Source organism: Leptopilina heterotoma, unplaced genomic scaffold, assembly GCF_015476425.1.
Source record: "Leptopilina heterotoma isolate Lh14 unplaced genomic scaffold, ASM1547642v1 Lhet_53, whole genome shotgun sequence".
Taxonomy (NCBI): Eukaryota; Metazoa; Arthropoda; class Insecta; order Hymenoptera; family Figitidae; genus Leptopilina; species Leptopilina heterotoma.
In genome coordinates, this window is record NW_025111115.1 from 2,501,185 (window position 1) to 2,519,532 (window position 18,348).

Here is an 18,348-nt window from a genome sequence, read left to right on the forward strand (position 1 = left end):
TTAATTCGTCACAGAAAATCAATTATTTTCAAAAAATTTCAAGTAATTCTCCAAAAGTATTAAACTATGTTGATAAACAACAATATTCTTCCCATAAAATCAATTATTTTAAGGAATTTTAATAAAATTCTTTTCCAAAATTTAAAAAAATTGATAAAAATTAAAATTCATCATGAGAATCGATTTTTTTTTAAAAGTAATAAAATACTTTGCTGAAATTAAATTACAATTTTCAAAATTTTTCAAAAATTCTCGTTAAGAATTCAATTATTTTTGTAAATTGGTAGGGAAATTCTTCTCAAGAATTCAATTATTGGCAAAAATTTTAATAAAATTATTGGCAAAATTTAAATTATTTAAACAAACTTTAATAAAATTTTTTCGCATGAGTTCAATTATTTTCATAAATTATTATTTAAATTCTTCTCAGAAATTCAATTACTTTTTATAAATTTTAATAAAATTCTTTAATATAATAAATTTTAGTAAAATTTTACTTAAATTGCTTAAAAGAAATTAATTATCATCAAAAGAAATAATTGAATTTTGAAAAGGTTTCCAATTCAAATCTTTGGAAATCTTTATATTTAAGATAAAGAAAAACTGATTTTTATCTTTTCTGTAACACAGATTGTACATAAAATTAAAAAATATTCATAGAAAAAAAATTAATATTAATATTTGTTATAAATTTCTTTAAAAATATTTTCATACACATGAACAATCCACACATTCAAAACGTGTCATTAAATCCAAATAATTACAAGGTAAGAAGAAAAGTAACGACTTTTTCTTTACAAATTATCCAAAACATGTAGTTCGTTACAATTATTCTTACTTTTTCAAAATAGTAACGCGTTACTCTCAATTTGTTATCCTTTTCATTTGTTATTTAGAAAAGAATACCAGAGGGACAACTTTTCAAAGTAATTTTTCCCAAATAATGCGAATGCTGCAGTGAAAAATTTTTCAACATTTAACAAACTTTCAACTAAACTTAGTCGATATGTACATAAATACAATATATTTAAATACAAAAATGCTCGATACAAAGTGTCGAGAAATATTTAGTTTTAAATCATAATGATTCACAGCAAACTTTTTCGTACATATACAATAAAATATGATCGAAAGTTAATGCCCAAATTTCTGGGCCCCATTTTTTTTTTTTTTTTTTTTTTTTTTTTTTTGAAGGCGTACTCTGAGTACAATTTTTTCATCATTTACTAAAATATGATAATAACCATCTAAAAGACTAGTAGATATTTCTTGGTAATTTTAACTATTGCTACAAGAACTACTCATCTATGTTTTTTTTTTGAAAACATTTTTCTTTTATTAGTTACTACACTGTCCTAAAAGTTTAATATTGGGTAATCTCAAATGAAGCTATTCATATTTCAATTACAATTCTATACGTTATGATATTGTAATAAGTTAAGTGGGAAATAATATTTTGTAAAATTAATTCTACACTTTAAATTACTAACACTATCAGTCTATTCTCTTAAATATCACTTTCTTTGCCTCTCTATAAGAATCGTCTTAAGCTATCAATTGATTTTTTTATTCTTGACAAAGTGAGAAATGATAATAAGTTGAAAATTAAAATTGATTTTTGTCTCGGACTTTGAATTCAAAGTCAAAATTATCTCTTGACTTTTATTTCGAAACGAAATTACAAAGCAAATTTTTTTTTAAACACTCTTCTTTTACTAATTAGTCATCTTTTACTAATTTATTTCATCGTAATTCATTGCTTTTTGATATAAAAGAGACAAAACTGTAAAAAGAAAATCTTTGAATAACAAAGTCCGTGTAAATTTTTTCAAATTTAGAAGATACAGTACCTACTATTACAATTTCTACCGTTTTACTGGATTACGCGTGTAAAATACATTCCTAAATGTCTCTATACTGACTGTTAAAAAGTCATACCTACTTTTTGCTTAAATTTTTGGAAAAAAAAGTTCATAGTAAAAACGGTTCGTTAAAAATCTAGAAAAGCAAATTTTAAGTATTTAAATTTATTTTTCGTAGAGGAAGAATTGCAATAATTTATCAATTAGTCCCTTAATGTTATACTGTAAATTAATATTATTCATCAAGTAAATAGGATATATATATTTATCATCATTAAAACTATAACGGAAGACCTTTTTTTTCGAAACAAAAAGAACTCTCACTTTTAATAGAGCAAATATAAGAACTAACACCTGAGGTTTTTATTAAATTCTCTTTCAGGAACTATGAACTATAATAAATAAAATAATAATTTACATTCAGTAACATATCAATAAGACCTACAATTATCATGCCTATTTTTTAGTTACTTTTAAATGATTATAAATTTCATTTTGCGAATGGAAGTTATTTGAGATTACTTTTCTATTAAATAAGTTTTTTTTTTTAATAAACTGCAGTATATAATTTCTAGAAAGAAAAAAATCTAATAGATCCTCATTGTCTAGAAGTCTGTAGTAAATGATGAACTCATCACTATTATGCACCTAATATATCGTATTGTATATAATATACAAAGTTATTTTTATTGTATATAGTATACAAAGTTATTTATTGTATATAGTATACTATTGTATATTATAGACAATAAATTATTTATTCTATTAATGTAAAAAAGACTGATTGCCTAATTAATTTGGGTATCTTTCAAAAACTTTGCTTTTTTTCCATCTTTATCAAACTGTCAATTGGGGCCAAATCTAGAACATTCTATAATTAATTATAGAATTCTATAATTAATTATCTCATTAATTCTTTAACAGTATACACATTGAAAAACTTGTTTCATTCAAATCTTCAAATTTTCAACAGACGAACGAAACAGTCGTATAAAATATGGTCTTTCTGTGCTTTTTTATTGAAGTTTAACAAGAAACACACCCAGAAAATATTTTTTGTAATTTCGATAAATCTTATATCTTTCATTCAGAAAAATATACATACGCATCGTATATATAAGCTTGTTCCTATCTGGCTTTATTATTAGTATACGTTATAATTATAGTTGTCATCAAATTTTGTCAGAATTCATCCGATTTATAAAGTTTTATTAACATTATCAGAATAACCATCTTCATGGTAATATTGGTAATATTCATTAATTCAAACCAATATTGTTCCAATTTTGTTAATCTTTTTTCAATATTTGTAATATTGTTCCATTGGAAATCCATTATTGGAAAATATTATTCCACTATTGGTAATATTGTTCCAATTTTGGTAAATATTATTATTTCAATATTGGTAATATTGCCTGAATATTCTATGAAGTGGTGACAATATTCTGTTATAAAATTGAGAAAAAATTTTTTTTGCAAATCTCTTCTAAAATATAATTTATCCTCCCTTTCTTCTTAGAACTAGCCAAGTATAGCAAAGTCACTATTTCAAGTGTTTTGAGTATTATTAATTTACAATTAATTGCAGTAAACACTGAGAAAAATTTTTTCTGTTTTTTTCCACATCCACGTGTCTAATGCAGGATTGAATATAGAAAATTGTATACAATGTCCAAAAAATGTTCAACGTTCAAATAACCGAAATATTTTTAATATACATATTTTCAAAAATTTCTCACTGAAATAAGAATTAAAAACCATTTTAATCGAATTCCTCGAAAAATGTAATTATTTTTAATAATTGTATTAAAATTCGTCAAAAAATTTAATTATTTAAAAATCTGTTGATAAAATTCTTCATGAGAATTATAATTTTCGAAATAGAATTTTCTAAAATAGATTTAATTGAAGAATTAACGAATAATCGAAATTTCACTTAATTTGAATTGTAAGCAAATGAAAATCAAAGAAAAGTCTGAGAAATACAAAATTAAATTTTTGTGACAATCCTGAATTATAATAATAAATAGAAATTTGAATTTGAAGACAAAAATTTCATTTATTTGAACGTTCAGAATTTTAAAGTGGTGTCAAAGTCGATTCGATTTTTCCATTGAAATTCTGTGTATCAAAATCACATCGACTTTGTCATTTCCTTAAGGACATTATGTAGAATAAAAATATAAATTAATTAATTTCCGTGAAATAAAAATTGGATTGAAAGAATACTTATAAAAAGTGATAAATTCATTTTTTACTGATTAATTTTTTTTTTTGATAGTATAATATAATCATTGAATAAATTGAGCTCCTAGCATCTATAAAGACCAGGAAAGGCATCACTGTCTCTGAATAATTTTTCATGACATTCGTCATGAATTTCAATGATATCTATTTTTTCTAACAGCCTTTAATGATATACTTACAGTATTGATCAAAATTTTCAGTCAACGAAAAGAAAATTATCTGTAAAAAAACATACCTTTCTTTTTACATTCTGTATGAAAATAATAAAGTTTGAAAAATTCCTCTGACTTTATCATTTTTTGAGAAAAAGAAAAAGTGTGCTTTTTACAAATTTTTTTCTATTGTGTACTGACAATTCTGTCCTGTATTGTATACTCGTTTATAGAATCGTATTAATTTATTGATTATTGCCTACCTTGAGATATCCTTCAAAGCTCATTATGCTTTATTTCTAACTTCTAGTTTCTGGCTTAGCTGGAAATGGAAGCTTTTCGTTTCATATTCTTCTCCTTTTTTTTATCCGTCCTAGTTTCATTAAATCAAGTTTGTCATTTTTCTCTTAGTATTTTTCTCTTAACATTTCTCTCTTTCTTTTTTCTCTTTTTTCTCTTATTTCTTCTCTTAATATTTCTCTCTTCTATTTTCTCAAGAATTGCAACGAAATTATTTTTTTTAAGAAAAATTATCATTCAAAATCGAAGAGTCTAGGCAAGTTTGCTTTAAAGTAGCTGATTGATCTTCCAAACTGCGCTTTAAGCCCTCGATTGTTTGCATAAGCATTTGCCTTCGTATCTGGGAAATTTGTTGCTGAAAAACTCGATTTTCTTGTACGTTCAAATTTGCTTCGGCTACTAGTCGTTCCTGTCGAAGACGCGCTACTTTTTCCCGAAGAGATCTTCTCGAGCCATCTGTAAATGAAAAAAAAAAAATTGGGTGAAAGTATGAATTTATTTTGTACCTTTCAAATTTTATTATTGTTGATAATTACCTGTGTCTTCATTCGTTGTATCCCCGAGTACATTATGTTCACCCAAGGTTTTTTGAATTCTTCCAAATGTCACACTTCCTGCATAAACTTTTCTCTTGACTGGTTCACTTTGCGGACAGTATGATGCACTTTCCTTAATTGGATCCATATCTATTGACCTATTAACGAATAATTAATTAATTAACTAATTAATTGTTGCTAGTTATATATTAAAATACCGCATAGTGATAAATTCGATTAAAAATTAAATTAAAATAAATTGAGAATTTATATAGTAGCAGAAATATAATTTGCTTCACGCTAACCTGAAATTAAGAAGCGGCTCTCTATCAACATCTTCGCAACGTTCCTCAGAATCAGACGAACTGGATGTATTACTCTCCACTTTCAAAGGAGTGGGAATTGTTGCATTCTTTTTCTCCATTACATAATTATTTTGCATCTTCATAACTTCTGCATTAGATTTTACAATTGACGGTGACTCGGCTCTTTTATTAAAATTTGGAGATCCTTGCTCAATGGCATAATAATTCGATGGCAATCCTTGCGTTCTCGTTAAATTATCATTCACAACGCGTATTTTATTTTGCAATAGGCCCTTGATAAGTGACTCATGTGAAGCTTTTCTTGACATTAGTGGAGAATCCGGGCATTTTACTTGATGATTTTCCTTCGATATGGCTAAATTTCCATTTCTTGGAAATTGTCTCTTGGGACTGATGTGTTCTAAATCTTTTATACTTCCACTTTGTAGTTCCGGTTGGGAATTTCTACTTTTCGATAAAGCAAGTTCTATATTTAATTCCGTATTTTTTATCAGTTCCACTCGTTTGTTTGTTAAGCCATTGTGAAATTTTCTAGACGGCGATGGTACAACTGGAGAAGTATTGTGATTTCTTTGCATATTTACAAGAATATTTTCCGCCTCCATTATTAATTCTCTGTATTTTCGATCTGCTTCTTTATCAGCTTCAATTAGAGCGATTTCTGAGGCGAACGTTGTCATGTAACCCTTTCCGTTCACGTAGCTTACCTGTGAGGGGAAAAAAAATATTATTACTTTTCGAAATCTGACAATTTTTGTAAATAAAATGTTCTCTTAAAGAAAAGAAACGATTGTTTTCTTACTGAATTAGATCTGCGTTTAACAATTTCTGCCGCTTTCTTTTCGACTAAAAATTGTCGAGGGGATATCAAGCCCTCAGTAACGGATGGCTGCTTTATCGGTGAGAAATTTTTGTTGACATCGTGTTTTTTCCTCCTGAGACAAATGGGAGTTCCTCCGACACTTCGACTCCCTTGGTTGAAACCTGAATTTTTCAATAGCATCCTCTCGACAAGCACTCTATTTAGATTTGCAGTTTCATCATCCCATTTGCGCCTTTGAGAAATTCTCTTTTTCCTTTTCTCATTAACAGTCCTCTCACTGGTAAGTTTTTCAATTTTCTTCAAATGTATATTTTGTCGTTTCACACCGTTTCCCACATTAATAGACCTGTGGATAAAAATTACTTTCTATTAGTTCGTACTCGATAATTAATTTTAAAAAATTAGCAAAAAGTACATAGCTTAAAGACAGAATAAAGTAGTAAAAAAAATAGCTATCGAAAATTTAAACTAGACTACTCAATTTTTTTTATAATTTCCTAATTACATTTAAAAATAGAATAATATTTTTAAATAAATATTTAAATACCTATTTATTTTGACTACAGGAATTAAAATATTTCATTAATGATTTCAATGTAAGGCAATTTTTGAAATTTAACTATTTATAAAAATTACAAAAATAATTCTTTCAAAATTCATATCATTTTTTTCTTGAAATTTATAAATAAAATTAATCAAAACTTTAATCATTTTAATAATAGAGTTGAAATTATTTTATTTTATTCACTTCTAAATCAATTCTTAATAGAAAATTCTATGAGAATTCAATGATTTAAATACAAAAATAAATAATTTATTGAATAATTGAATATTTCTTAAATTTCAATTCTTATAAAGAACTTAATCAACATTTTTTTAAATAATTGAATTTTTACGATTAATTGCATTCCAATTTTTGATAATAATTAAATTTATTCATTCAAGAAATGTAATTAAAAATGAATTGAAAGTAATTATTACACTTTAAAAAAAAACTTATATCATATTTTTTTAAATAATTGAATTTTTTCGAAGAATTTTATTCAAATTTTTAAGAATAATTGCTTTTATAGCGGAAATAATTAAAAATTATATTAAAAATAATTGAAATCCTGCAATAAAATTTATTATTTATGAAAATAATTGAATTTTTGTCACAGAACTTTAATAAAGTTTTTAAAATAATTGCATTCTTGAGAAGAATTTAAAAAAAATCGTTTTAAAGAAATAATTATTTTGAAACATTTTCATGAAAATTGTGTTTTAAATAATTGAATTTCTTTGAAAATCGTTTATTATTTATGAAAATAATTAAATTTTAGCACAGAATTTTATTAACATTTTTAAGAAATAATTGAATTCCTGAGAAGAATTTTATTATTTTTAAAAATAATTGAATTCTTGCAACGATTATCATTTAAATTTTTGAAAAATAATTGAATTCCTGCGATTAATTTTATTATTTATGAAAGTAATTGAATTTTAGCAAAGAATTTTATTAAAATTTCAAAAATAATTGAATTCCTGAGAATAATTTTATTATTTTTAAAAATCATTGAATTCTTGTGAAGAATTTTGATAATTCCAAAAAAGAATTCAATTATTTTGAAAAATAATTAAATTCCTGCGGTGAATTTTATTATTTATGAAAATAATTGAATTTTAGCAAAGAATTTTATTAAAATTTCAAAAATAATTGAATTCCTGCCATGAATTTTATTATCTATGGAAATAATTGAATTTTAGCAAAGAATTTTATAAAAATTTTCAAAAATAATTCAATTCCTGAGAATAATTTTATTATTTTTAAAAACTATTGAATTCTTGTGAAGAATTTTGATTATTCCAAAGAAGAATTCAATTATTTTTAAAAATAATTGAATTTCTGTGATGAATTTTATTATTTATGAAAATAATTGAATTTTAGCAAAGAATTTAATTAAAATTTTTAAAATTTAATTGAATTCTTGTGATGAATTTTATTAATAATGAAAATAATTGAATTTTAGCAAAGAATTTTTTTTTAAAATAATTTAATTCCTGAGAACAATTGTACCTATTATTTTTAAAAATTATTGTATTCTTGAGATGGATATTATTTTTTCTAAGAAGAATTGAATTATTTTTAAAAATAATTGAATTCTTGGGAATTTTATTAATTTTTTTCAAATAATTGAATTCTTGTTAAGAATTTTATAAAAATTTCTGTAAATAATTGTATTTCTGCGAATAATTTTATTATCCGTGAAGAAAATAGAATTTTTTCGAAGAATTTCATTAAAATTTTTGAAAATAATTAAATTTCTTTAAGAAATATAATTAAAAATGATATTAAAAATAGTGAGTAAATTCTAATAAACAAATTATATCAAAATTATTTTAAATAGTTGCATTTTTCGCGGAATTCAATTAAAATTATTGTACCTATTAAAAATAATTGAAATCCTGCGAAAATTTGTTTATTTATGAAAATAATTGAATGTTTGTGAAAAGAATTTTATTAACATTTTTAAATTTGTTCCAATAACTTTAATAAAATTTTTTAAACCAATTTTTTTTTTGTTTTAACTGTTAACAAGTTTAAAGTACTGTAAATTTTGAAACATGGAAAAGAAGTGGCTTTTAGTGTAACGAATTTAAAAAAAAAGTATCCAAACAGTATAGCAAATCGTAAAAAAGTAGTAAATAGTAGTAAATAGTAGGTTTTAGTAGATAAGTGCGAGGCCAAAAATAAAGAAAGAAAAATCTTACCGATGATTCGCTTTTTCCTCTTTATTTCGTCTCTTAATGAATGTCAATCTAGGATCATGCCGACCCAACTGATTGGTCACTGAGAAAAATGAGCACTGTTTATTATTGTATAAATGTCCAGATGAATCTAGTTTCTCCAATTCTAGAAAAGACGTGGCATTATCAATGTAATCGAAATCTTTTTCGAATGGATCATTCTCATCTTGTGCGGTGTCGACGTCGGATAGTGAATCGATATGATCGTCACAATCGGTTGGATCACTGTCCGACAGTATGTCAGTTTCTTTTTCATAAACATAACTTTCATCATATTTACCCAACATTTCGTTTAGAGTTAAATCTTCGTCGGATGTATGGACACTTCTTGTTGTCGAGGACGCTGAACAAGTGCTATTGCTGCTGGTACTACAACTACTATTGATGACTCTCCCTCCAATTTTCGAACGCTTTGGCATTGCTAGAGAATTATTCACATCGCGAATATTCATTCCTGGCGTTATTCTCCAATTCTGATTTATACTAAAGAAACAGAAAATTAACAAGTAGCAAAAAAAAAAATTTCTTAGAGACATTAATGTCTTACAAAATGGAATTTAAAACTTACGGACTCCTGCCAGCACTAAGACTCTCCTGTCTGTATTCTCTTCGTTTTTTATTCTCCCGATAAATACTGACATTAATGTCACTCACGCTGCCCGAAGATTCCATCAATTTTAAACTTGAACTAATACTACTTTCATCGGGAGTTAGTCTTGACTTGTAGCCCGATGTACTGGCCGAACTGGAAGAGTTGGCCGACAGCCATGGATTCGTTCGAATTCGCGATCGTTGCCTTGGGGATTGCAGTGGACCCGAAACTAGAGGCGGTGGTATAGAAGATGGAATCGACAGACTGTTTATTGATGAATTCACTGAAAACGATTCTGCCCTCTGATGCGAGACTTGTGTATGCCGACGATGCTCATCCTGCTGAGGACTGTGACTCTGATAATAGTGTGGATAATGATTTTTTGCCGCTTCAGTCAACTGGTAAATGAAAAAATAGAAATATGAATATTGCAACTCTCTTCAATTTCAATTTCAACCCAATCAGATATTACACAGAATGTAAAATGATTTATAATTGGTTTTTAGTTAATAATTTACACAAACCTTAGTAAATGTATTTCCTTGAGAATTTTTAGGCTGTTTATTGTTTACAGATGTCGATTGATTTGTTGCTGAATTTTCACGTCCATTAAGCAGTGCAACTGGTTGACAATTAGCGTCGCAATTCTTCTTGCCTCGAGTGGTGTTTTTTCTATTTTGAAAATAGTGCTTTCCCGTTCTGATATTGATGTAATATTCAGGAGGAAAGCTCGCACCGGGAGATGTGCCATCTGTCGAATATCCAGTACTGTAGGCACTTTCAGGCGATGAGAGATTAACACTTCCAACACCGACAGAAGTACCAGACGAGCCCGTCATCGTCTGCAGATGGATGCCGTCCAAGTTCTTCGTCAGTGCAGGTGAAACCAGTGGATGTACCTTGAAAATTCAATAGGACTTTAACATCATATATATTTTTTCTGGCACGGTTTCAAAAGTATCTCCCTATATGCGCATTGCCGCGGCTACAATATTTAATACTGTGAGGAATTCTTCTTTATTTATATTTTTCTCAGTTTAATATTCAGGGTTGCGACAAAAATTTTATTTTCTTCTTCTCTGACTTTTTCTAACAAAGATCAAATTTTTACTTTTTCTCTGCGACTCTTGAGAATATTCTGATTCAGTCGAAAAATTATTAGATACTCAAAATTGTAAAATTATATCAATAACATTAATTTTAAATAAACATTTAATCATTATTATCTTTGCACAAGAATTAAGATTTTTTAAAAATTCAATTATTATTTTATAAAATTTTTAACTAAAATTCTTCTTTAAATCAATTATTTTCAATAATTTTTAAAAAGTTATTTTGAGAATTTTCAAATCTATTTGTTTAAAATTCAATTTAACGAAACGCCGATTATTCGAAAATTCTCCAATTAAATCTTATATTAGAAAATAAAATCTACAAATAATTACAAAAAAAAAAATTCAAATTCAATTATTTAAATACAAAAATAAATAATTTATTCAATAATTGAACTCTCTAAATTTAAATTAGTAAAAATGCTTACTAATTTAAATTAGTGACTGACGTTTTGTTTTTAAATTAGTAAATTTTACTAATAAGTAGTAATTTCTTCTAACTTATTAATAAACTTTACTAATTCAAAAGCAAAAATTCAGTCACTGATTCAAATTATTAAAAATTTTTACTGATTCAATTAATAATTGAAATTTTGCCGAGAAACTTATTAAAACTTTTGAAAATAATTGAAATTTTGACAAGAATTTTATTAAAATTTTTGAAAATAATTGAAATTTTGATAAGAATTTTATTAAAATTTTTGAAAATAATTGAAATTTTGACAAGAATTTTATTAAAATTTGTAAAAATTATAGAATTCTTGATAAGAATTAAAATAATAATAATTTATGAAAATAATTCAATTAAACTTTAAAATTCACACTATAGTGCGTTTAATATTCAATTATCTAAAATTTTAACTAAAATTAATTTTTAAAAAAAAATTTTATCACAAAAATCTACGAGAATTCAATTACTTAAATAAGAAATAAATAATTTATTCAATAATTGAATGTTTCTTAAAATTGAATTCTCATAAAGAATTTTATGAATAAATTTTTAAAAAATTAAATTCTTTTGACGAATTTTAATAAAATGTTTATTATATTTTTCGATGAAATTCGATTAAAATTATATTTAAAATAATTGAAATTCTTCGATGAGTTATATTATTTATGAAAATAATTGAATCTCTGTAAAAAAAATTTTATTATTTAAGAAAATAATAGAATTATTGCAGAACAATTGGATTTTTTGAAAAATTTTATTAAAATAGTAGATATTGAAAATCATTGAATTGAGCAAAATTTTTGGAAATAATTGACATTTTGCCAAGAATTTTATTAAAGTTTTTGAATATAATTGAATTTTGGAGAAGAATTTTATTAATTTTATTTTCACTTATTATCTAAAATTTTAATCGAAATTCATTTTTAAATCAATTTTAATTAGAAAATTCTACGTGAATTCATGATTTAAATACAAAAATAAATAATTTTTTAAATAATTGAATGTTTCTTAAAATTGAATTCTCATAAAGAATATTTATCAACAAATTTTTAAATTCGTCAGAATTTTTTTGACGAATGTTAATAAACTTTTTACGAATAATTATACATTTTTCGATTAAAATTGTATTAAAAATAATTGAAATTCTGCAATGAGTTTTATTATTTATGAAAATAATTGAATTATTGCGAAGAAATGTATAAAAAATTTGTAAACAATTGAATTTCCTTGAAATTTTTATTATTTATGAAAATAATTAAATATGTTTGCGTAGACTTTTATTAAATTTTTTTTAAATAATTGAATTTTTTATTTTATTAAAATAATTGAAATTTTGCCGAGAAAGTTATTAAAACTTTTGAAAATAATTGAATATTTAAGAAAAATTTTATTATTTTAATATTCAATTATTATCTAAAATTTTACTAAAATTATTTAAATAATATAAAATTAAATTATTTTTTAAGTAATTGGATGTTTCTTAAAATTGAATTCTCATAAAGAATGTTATCAACAAATTTTTTAATATTTGAATTCTTGCGACGAATTTTAATAAAATTTTTAAAAATAATTCAAATTCTGCGATGAACTTCATTATTTATGAAAATAATTCAATTTCTAAAAAGAATTTTATTATTTTTAATAGTTAATTAAATATATACTAAAAGATTTAACTAATTTTAGTAGAATTTGAATTTTACTTTATAGTATCTTTTTTGTATAGTCTTTGATGAAACTTAATTAATTAAAATTTCACTTCCATATTAGAAAGAAATAAAATAATTTTTTAAAAATTTGTGAGATTTGTAGAAGACAGAAGACAGACATGGAATTTAATAATGCTTAGAAGGGTGGAGACTAATCGGAATTATTTACAAGTTTCTTCTCCCAATTTTGGGTGAAAAAAATTAATATCTGAATTAATCAGTTTTCTCTTGTTTGGATCAGTCAGATTGTTTTGAAAATAACGAAAAAGTATATTGTTTCGTGTAAAGGGCAATTACATTATGTATTGAACATAAGCAAACGTAATGAAGCATTAAACCCTGCAGACTATTTATATTCTCTCTTTTTTTTCGCATGACAGAAGTTCAAAGTAAACGCCAATAAAGGGTGTTAATGACCTGTCTGTCGTTTACCGATGCACCCACTTTCAAGTGAGTTCCTAGAACATTTCTCAAATGGAAGGTAAAGGTATAGGTATAGGTATGTACTTCAATTAGGAAGGTCTGACAAAGCATTGTACTGCCTTCACAATTTTTCTTTGGCAGCAATATAAATGTTTCTTTCACATTCACTCTATTGTATTCACATATAGTCTTAAGAACACTGAATACGTGATACATATTTTAGAACATTGCCAACCCTTTTCACCCGGTGCTTCTTTCATTATGCAGTTAGAACAGCAGATATCTTCCCCTGTCTTCCCTACTTTTATGGAAACTTTTACTTTTTACTTGTTTTTATTTACTTTTATTTATTTTTATTCATTTATATCAATTTTTATTCATTTTTATTACAATTTTTAACATCTTAATAAAATATTTTAATTTCCCTAAAATTTGCAGGGTGTCTACTAACCGGGAAAATCGGGAAATAAATAGTTGTATTATTTTAATTTCTTTTTTAAAAATCGCTTTTTATTTCAATTTTTATAGATATTTTTACTGTTCTCTAAATTAGTTAGAAATAATTAATTTGATAGAAAAAAATCTATCACTGATTCAAATGTAGTTAGTAAATAAATTTTTAAGAAAATTTTCGAATTAATAGAAATTTTGTAAAATTCAGCGGAAAATAATTAAATTTGTTAAAGAATTTCATTAAAAACTTTTTAACAAATCGAATTTTCAAAGTATTTTAATTTAATAATTGATAAATAATTGAATTTTATAAAGAGTCACTAAAATAATTGAAATTTTCATAAATAGTAAAATCGATTGCAGAATTTCAATTATTTTTAATACAATTTTTATCAAATTCCTTGAAAAATGTAATTATTCTTAAAACTTTTATTGAATTTCGTCGCAAAAATTTAATTATTTCTAGAAACTTTTGAAAAAAAAATTTTCTTGAGAATTCAATTATTTCTATAAATAGCAAAATTATTCAGATTTACTAAATTCTTTTGAATGTTATTTTAAAAAAAAAATTCTTCACAAGAATTCAATTATTTTTTATAAATTTCCATAAAATTCTAAAAAACAATTCAATTATTTTCAAAATTAATAGCATTCTTCGCAGAAATTCAATTATATTTGAAAATTTTTTTAAATTCTCCTCAAAATTTCAATTATGTTTTTCAATAATTAAATTGCTCTCCAAATTCAATTATTTTCAAAAATTTTAATAAAATTCTACGCAAACATTTAATTATTTTCATAAATAATAAAAATTCTTTGGAACGAATCAATTATTTTTCTAAATAGTAAAATTCTTTGCAGAAATTCAATTAGTATCAATACATTTTAATAAAATTAAATTCACCAAATTTCCAATTATAATTACGAACAGACAAGATTATTTTAAAAAATTGAAAAAATTCTTTGTTTAATTCAATTATTTTACAAATTTTTAATTAAAATTATTTTAAAAAAATATTATTTTCAATAAATTTAAAGAAACTTGTCAAAAGAGTTTAATTAGTCATAAAAACTCTTATTACTTTCTATTTATTTTAATTATTACTATTATTATTATTTTAACATTATTTTTAAATTATTTTAATAACAAACGAATTTCGATTCGAATATTATTTAAAAAATTCAATTTGAAATGTAATTGGAGTAATTGAGTTTGAAACGACAATTTTTTTTTTAATGGGAGGGTAACACCAATATTTTTAATCATATCAAGAAATTAATTTAAATATTCCATAAAGAAAAAAAAATTTGATTCAGATGACTGATTTTTTGTCTATTATCAAATAAATAATTACTTGAATCAATTAATTTTTATTCAAATCAAATAAATGGTATTTCCTTCAAATACTTAAGTTATTAGTTAAAATACATTTTATTTGTTCAATTACAATGCAATTTAAATAAAAATTATTTAATTCAAGTAAATATTTATTTGATGGACAAATAGTCGATTACTTGCATCAAATAAATTTTTTTATCAGAAAATTTTGAAAATTAAATAGAAAAAAATGTCGATGTTTCTAAAATTTCAAAGGATTAAAAATGATTTAACGACGATATTTTTTCTTTTAATTTGTACTTTACTAAAAAAAAATTGTCTGTATAGTAAAAATGATTAATTTACATTATTTTCCGGTTTATTCAGTAAATTTAAAAAAAAATATTTAAGCAGAAAAAAAATTTCGTTCATTTGAACATTTAAAAATTTAGAGTCAGGTAAAAAAAATGGTTAATTTGACAAAAATTTAAAAAGTAATTTCTTCTTTATGACCATTGAATCCCTCTCAAAAAATTATACATTTCATTGAAATTTTCATTTATTTTTTTCATATATTTTATTTTCATAAAATAAAAATTTATAAAAACAATTTTATGGAATATTAAAATTATTTTCTTGATATAGTTAAAAATACCAGTTCACCCTTCCCGTAAAAAATAATAATTTAAAAAATATACTCACTTGACAAGGAACGGACAATCTTGTGTAATATTTACTAGGTGAATTGCAATTAGATTCGAATCCTTTTTCGCCTTCTTTCAAATCTTTCTTTTTTTTCTTCTTCGGACGTACAATGTGTGCCTCCATCCAAGTCCTCAATTTTGATCCAAACATTTTTATAGTTTTTCCTTTTCGTTTGTTTCTTTTTTTAATGCACTATTGAAAATAGTGTGAAGAAACTGTATAAATATTAAAAAAAAAGATACTCTTCGTATTTAAAATACGAATTCTTGTAATTTAAAATTTACATCTTGTACATATTTCCCGTTACATTGAGGTCGTGATATTTTTTTTATTGGCACATCTATTTTCACATTTCTCGTTATTGATACAAGTTAAAGGATTGTCCGGGATTATGTAGTGTGCGGTAATCCCACGAGATGCTTTTAACCTGCCTCTTCGAGCACATTATCCCTTATCGTTTGCATTTTCACTTTTATCGAATCAAATTTAATTTTTTTTTTTTGTTGAAAATATTTGAAATTGAAATTAATTGAAAATTAACTAATTGAAAAAATATACAAATAGATGTATTTCACTGGGGTTGGAACACTAGCGGCGAAACAGGGTTAAACTAATTAAAATGTGACTAAAGGGGAGCAATTTCTATCGAACAAGTAAATATTAATTTAATTACTCAATTTTGTAGAAAGCGAGAAAATGAGTGACTTGAGGTTCGGACACGAGGAATCGACCAAGTACGTGAAATTACAAACTTGCTCAAGTGAATATCCGGCGAAAGAGAGGGATGAATGCACGACGCATGTCGCAAGAATTGTACTTGGGGTGCTGCAAGTCTGCACATTTTTTCACTGATTATAAATTCGATTGTCATTTCGAGAGGCGTTTAAAACTCAAGTTTCTTCATTTATAAACATTATATACACTTTATTTCGAAATGAAGAAAAAAAGAAGGTAATTGAAATTTTATCTTTGAAAATGATTGCGTGAAATAAAGGCTGGGCACATAGCATATAATCATGCTCCACAATACCGCATATAACGAGAAAGGGCTAATAGCCTTATATTATAGGATGTTAACTGCGCAGGTTGTGAAGAGGAGAGCGCCTGCGAACAGTGAAATTTTTAGGGTAATAAGGGTTGTCTATAAATTCCGTTACTTGCGGATTGAACTCGTCACTCCCTTCAAGTGCAAACACGCACGCAAACACACCCTCATTTCGTCATGAGAATTTTTTTCCACTTTTCATTATAATTTTTAATGCACCATTCTACTTGGAAATTTGCATGTAAATGTGAAATTTAATCAAAAAACAACCCAGTTAGAAGTAGACGTACTTTTATGTTTCGAACACATGAGAAAATCTGGGAAGTTTGCCATAAAATCGATATTTGTACACTAGTTGCTGGTTATTTGGTTTCCTCTTCTAGAAACTGGAATTTTAATATAAACTTCGATCTAAAGCGCTTTAGAAATAGTTTATAAAAAGTAAGAAGAACAAATTCTGTAAAAATTTATACATTAGTGAAAATTAGTGAAAATTTTTTAAAACTACTATAATTATATTTAGTTTTAGGGAAATAAGTAGAAAAAGCGAATGCTTAGTCAGGCGGACTACCAGAGAAAAGGGCTGTTTGCTAACCTCGAAAAAAGAATTAATTCCTTATAAATAAATAAATTATAAATGTCAATTTTGAAAATGTAAAATTAAAAAAGTAGGGTAAAATTAAAAAATATATTTAAAAAGTTATATAAAATTAAAAACTATACCAGGGTGGACACTTTTATCACCAAAAAAATTCACAGTCATTTTCCAATAATAAATTATTTTTCCTGGTTATAAAGAATAACTCTGAAAATAAATTATTCCATGAAAGATTGAAAGAATTCCCTGATTTTTAGACAAAACTTTGCCTTTTTCTCAAACCGTAAAAATATTTTAGTTTCTAAAAATAATTAAAACTCCAAAATATGTTTACAATACATTTTTTTTGAATATCTTTAATTGTAAAATAATTTTGAACTTAGATTTTTTGAAATAAATATTTAATTATTATCCATTATTTTCCCATAGGAAGATTTTAAAAAAGAATTCAAATTTAAAATCCTTTAAAATAGAATAATTTTTCAGAATTGATACTGTACCTTATTAAAAATTATTTTCAAAATTTCAATTCAATTATTTTCTAGAAATTTTAACTAAATTTCTAAAATCCACTTGTTTACAAGACAATTTCATGAAATTTTTGAATAATTTGAAAGTTTTTCAATTGAATATTATGTATTTAAAAATAACTAATTTGAAAAAAAATTTGAATAAAAATGTTTCGAAAGAACTAATTTATTTTCTAAGAAAAGAAATTTTATTTATTTTTATTTTTTATTTATTATTTAAAAATTTATTTTTAAAAATTTCTTATTACTTTTGTTCTAATTAGTTCAAATTTTTACTAATTCAAATTTGTTTTCTTATATTATTGCAAAAAAAAAAAATTTTAAATTGTCACTATTTTATAGGATGTGAAATTTTTTCTCTTTCAAATATTTTCGACGAATT

General features: G+C 24.2%; 1 protein-coding gene across 3 annotated transcripts; it reads right to left on the reverse strand.

Moving 5' to 3' along the window:
- Positions 1-570: 570 nt before the first annotated feature.
- On the reverse strand, positions 571-16,480 carry LOC122508297. Of its 3 annotated transcripts, none has more exons than XR_006302209.1 (9): positions 15,791-16,480; positions 10,150-10,524; positions 9,602-10,023; positions 8,998-9,516; positions 6,226-6,592; positions 5,403-6,130; positions 5,098-5,255; positions 4,525-5,017; positions 571-3,600 (listed from the first exon to the last, which is right to left on the reverse strand). XR_006302209.1 is itself a non-coding variant. In XM_043621575.1 (9 exons), exons 1-9 carry the CDS (start codon positions 15,941-15,943, stop codon positions 4,782-4,784), a joined length of 2,784 nt encoding a protein of 927 aa, XP_043477510.1. In that variant the 5' UTR covers positions 15,944-16,480; the 3' UTR covers positions 3,842-4,781. The 3 variants fall into 3 exon arrangements, 2 of the variants coding, with proteins under 2 accessions (XP_043477510.1, XP_043477509.1); XM_043621575.1 differs by lacking the exon at positions 571-3,600 and having other exon boundaries at positions 3,842-5,017; positions 8,998-9,139; positions 9,314-9,516; XM_043621574.1 differs by lacking the exon at positions 571-3,600 and having other exon boundaries at positions 3,842-5,017.
- Between the last annotated feature and the right edge of the window lie 1,868 nt (positions 16,481-18,348).

Coding starts and splice junctions, on each gene's coding strand:
- LOC122508297 (XM_043621574.1), bottom strand. CDS start 15,943: ATGTTTGGATCAAAATTGAGGACTTGGATGGAGGCACACATTGTACGT. Junction 10,024..10,149: donor AAGGAAATACATTTACTAAG/GTTTGTGTAAAT, acceptor TTCATTTACCAG/TTGACTGAAGCGGCAAAAAA. Junction 5,256..5,402: donor GAGCCGCTTCTTAATTTCAG/GTTAGCGTGAAG, acceptor ATTCGTTAATAG/GTCAATAGATATGGATCCAA.